The sequence below is a fragment of the Cebus imitator genome, unplaced genomic scaffold (assembly GCF_001604975.1).
Source record: "Cebus imitator isolate Cc_AM_T3 unplaced genomic scaffold, Cebus_imitator-1.0 Scaffold729, whole genome shotgun sequence".
Lineage (NCBI taxonomy): Eukaryota > Metazoa > Chordata > Mammalia > Primates > Cebidae > Cebus > Cebus imitator.
In genome coordinates, this window is record NW_016108044.1 from 352,845 (window position 1) to 356,490 (window position 3,646).

The 3,646-nt window shown below is 54.7% G+C and overlaps 1 protein-coding gene across 4 annotated transcripts in view; it reads right to left on the reverse strand.

The window, feature by feature from the left end:
* The window catches only part of LOC108296673 (uncharaterized LOC112694756 homolog), an 11,574-nt gene extending 8,421 nt beyond the window's left edge, over window positions 1-3,153 (reverse strand). The window contains exons 1-4 of one of the 4 annotated variants that reach the window (XM_037735134.1): window positions 3,035-3,153; window positions 2,750-2,786; window positions 1,387-1,526; window positions 987-1,142 (exon numbers count right to left, since the gene is read on the reverse strand). In XM_037735134.1, the coding sequence (XP_037591062.1) occupies window positions 987-1,142; window positions 1,387-1,526; window positions 2,750-2,756 (303 nt within the window). In that variant the 5' untranslated portion in view covers window positions 2,757-2,786; window positions 3,035-3,153. Of the gene's footprint in view, window positions 1-986; window positions 1,143-1,386; window positions 1,527-2,749; window positions 2,787-3,001 lie in introns of all 4 variants that reach the window. The other 3 variants (XM_017519208.2, XM_037735136.1, XM_037735135.1) reach the window with 3 other exon arrangements.
* Between the last annotated feature and the right edge of the window lie 493 nt (window positions 3,154-3,646).

A 3,646-nucleotide genomic window follows, 5' to 3' on the forward strand; every position in this document is an offset into this window, starting at 1 on the left:
AAAAAAAAAAAAAAAAACCCAGCTCTCCAGGAGTTCGAGGCTGCAGTGAGCTATGATTGTGCCACTGCACTCTAGCCTGGGTGACAAAGACTCTGTCTCTAAAACCAAACAAAAATCCATGGCTGGGCATGGTGACACACGCCTGTAATCCCAGCACATTGAGAGGCCAAGGCGGGTGGATCATTTGAGGTCAGGAATTCGAGACCAGCCTGGCAAACATGGTGAAACTTCATCTCTACTAAAAATACAAATATTAGCTCGGCAGTAGTGGTACATGCCTACTCAGGAGGCTGAGGCAGGAGAATTGCTTGAGCCTGGGAGGCAGAGGATGCGGTGAGCCCAGATCTCACCACTGCACTCCAGCTTGGGTGAGAGTGAGATCTTGTTTCAAAACAACAATAACAACAAAAAACAAAAAACCCGGCAGGACACAGTGGCTTACGCCTGTAATCCCAGCACTTTGGGGAGGCCAAGGTGGGTGGATCATCTAAGGTCAGGAGTTCGAGGCCAACCTGACCAACAAGATGAAACCCCGTCTTAAAAACAAAAACAAACAAACAAAAAAACCAGCTCTGGAGGGAGGAAAGTAAGGAAAAAAACAAAAACTCGGTTCTTAGTGTTGTTGGGAAAAATGATGTCAGTAAAAAGGCCCTATATCTGGAATATAGTTCATTTGGTGAACGGGAAGGAGCTGTGTGAGCTGTTTTTCATTCAGCTCCCGTTTTTAGAAGTGCTGGTTATCTGCTCTACATGTTACACACATCACCTTTCTCCGGTTGGCATGCTATTTTCTTTTCTTCAAGTAGCTTTCATCACCAGACATTGTCTGATAGATTGATTTTACCTGGCTCCACGTGATTCATACCCCAGAATAGTGCCTGGCCTAGAGGAGGTGCTCAGCAATAAATACTGTTGAGCAAAAACATGAATGTACAGATAATACCTAGATCAAACTTAGCGGGGCAAGGGGTAGGAATGGAACTCACAGCTCCGGTGGGCTGGGGGCAGCATGTGTCCAGGAACTGGGCCGGGCTAGGCAGAGGAAAGTCGCAGGCTTCCGCACAGGTCCGGCAGCAGTCTCGGGGCCCGGAGGCACCTTGCGTCCTGCAGGGGGAGCTACCGTCCACGCAGCAGCCCTGGGCCTAGATCACAGGGTTCAGGATGTGGGCCAGGCAGCAGGTAGTGACAGCCAAGGCAGCTTTCCCAAGGGGGCAGGAAAAGGTTTGGCTGGGGATGGGAGAGGAGGGATCCCCTGGTACCACAAAAGGGATAAATGCAAGGGCTTAATGGTAAGTGTCTCAGGGTAAGAGCCTGCAGATGAAGGGACAGGTTACCAGGATTCCTCTTCCCCAGAGCCCACCCTTTATCCACAACCAGACCCCTCACCAGCAGGCAGTGCCTAGTCAGCAGCACTAGACCCAGCAGCAACAAATAGATGCCCACAGCGATGAAGACGATGGCAGGGATGGGGAGCAGCAGGGGAGGGCTGCTGACGGGAGCCGGGGTTGGATTCCACGGGCTAGAGGAGGCCTGGACGAGCACAGGAGGAAGGGGTGACAAGGAAGTGGAGAGGGGCTGCAGGAACACGGGAATACCATGAGGGACACGGAGGTAGCTGGGAGAGGAACGGCCACCAGATGGTGGGGGCATCGATAGGACTACACCCTGACTAATTATCTTGTACCCCAAGCCTGCCTTATTCCCTGTCATCCCCAGTTCCTTCCAGAATGCCTCTCCAAAGAAATCTGTCTGAGTCCCCTGCCACTCCCTGACCATCCCTCAGCCCACATTACTGGCCCCTCTCATCCAATTTTGCCCCTTTCCACCCCAGGTGTCCTTGTGTATCCCTCCCTCCCTTACAATCCATCAATGGCTCCCAGTGACTCACTTAAAACTTCTTCTTTTATATATGCATTTATTTATTTTATTATTATTATTTTTGAGACGGAGTCTTGCTCTGTGGCCCAGGCTGGAGTACAGTGGGGCAATCTTGGCTCACTGCAACCTCCGCCTCCTAGGTCCTCCTGCTTCAGCCTCCAGAGTAGCTGGGATTACAGGCTTGTGCCACTATGCCCAGATAATTTTTGTATTTTTAGTAGAGAGGGGGTTTCGCTATGTTGGCCAGGCTGCTCTTGAACTTCAGACCTCAGGTGATCCCTCTGCCTTGGCCCCCCAAAGTGCTGTGATTCTTGGCATGAGCCACTACACCTGGCCAATTTTTTTTAGAGGCAGTGTCTCAGTCGCCCAGGTTGGAGTGCAGCTGCATGATCATGGCTCGATGCAGCCTGGAGTTTCTGGGCTTAAACGATCCTCCCACCTCAGCCTCCTCAGAAGTTGGGATTACAGGCGACAGCCACCACACCTGGCACTTAAAATTTATGTCAGTGACAAAATTCCAAATTTAGCCCTGCCTACCTCTCTCCCTCCCCTCTTCCAACCACACGACAGCCCTAGCAGTTTCCCGAATGCTGCAGCCTCCCTCTCACCCCAAGACTGTTTCCTCTGCCGGAAATGCCTTTTCTCCTGGATTACTTGGTGAACTCCTTATCTCAGCCAAGAATACCAGAAAAGTGCCCTCCCGTGGGAAGTCCATTCCCGGCACTCTTCCTCACAGCTCTTGTCCTGAGCTGGCAGGGTGCAGTCTGTGTTGGGTAGAAGCCTCCTCCCCAGTCCGTGCTGGAAGGTAGGCCCAGTTGGGGTAAGGACTGGGCGCTGAGGGGGCCCAGAGACGGGAAGGGGCCCGGACTTACGTCCATGGAGCAGGGCAGGGCCAGTCAGTCCGGGAGCTGCAGAGGAGGGAAGGTTCTGGGTCTCAGAGGCTGGGAGGGGCCGTTAGACCGGGGTGCCCACCCTCTTCCCCTTTTCTGTTTGGGGAAACTGAGGCCATCGCTGTGCCGGAAGGTGGGGTTTGGGAAGCGGATTGGGGAGCCGGGGATCAGAGGCGGAGCTCTCCTCGCAGGCACCAGGGCGCCCAGGCCACTGTCCTCCTCGGTCCCCACACCTCGGGCTTCCCCGGTCGGTCGGTCCCCACCACCTGCACCCTCGAGCCGCGGGCAATTCACGGATTCCGCGCCGAGCTGGGTCCAATCGGCCAAGGCGCCGGCTCCACCCAGAAGCCGTTCGCGGCATCCCGCTGTCGCCATGGAGACCAGAGCGGTGTTTCTACGGCGGCCGCCGAGACCCATACTCCCTCCTCACGCCTCGCGGTTCCCGCCTGAGCTTCCGTGGCCACCGGGTCTGCGCCGCCGCGGCCCTAGGGACCTTCTCGCGGGGACCGAATGGGAAGAACGAATCCCGCCGTCGCCAGCCCGGGTCGGAACCTCATCAGATGCTGGACGTTAGAGGAGGCACAGGGTTCTGGGGCGCCGCAGAGGGAGGATTGAACCCCGAGACTCACTACTTAGATGTGTCTCTGCCAAGCCACTGCGCGTCGCAGTGTTCCTTCCCTCCTCTGCAAAAGGGAGAAACGCCTGCCGCTCAGGGATATTGTAAAAATCAGAGCTACTTTTAGTTTTTTATTTCTTTTTTTAAGAAAGAGTTTCGCTCTTGTTGCCCAGGCTGCAGTGCAAAGGTGGGATCTCGGCTCACCGCAACATCCGCTTCCCAGGTTCAAGCGATTCTCCTGCCTCAGCCTCCCGAGTAACTA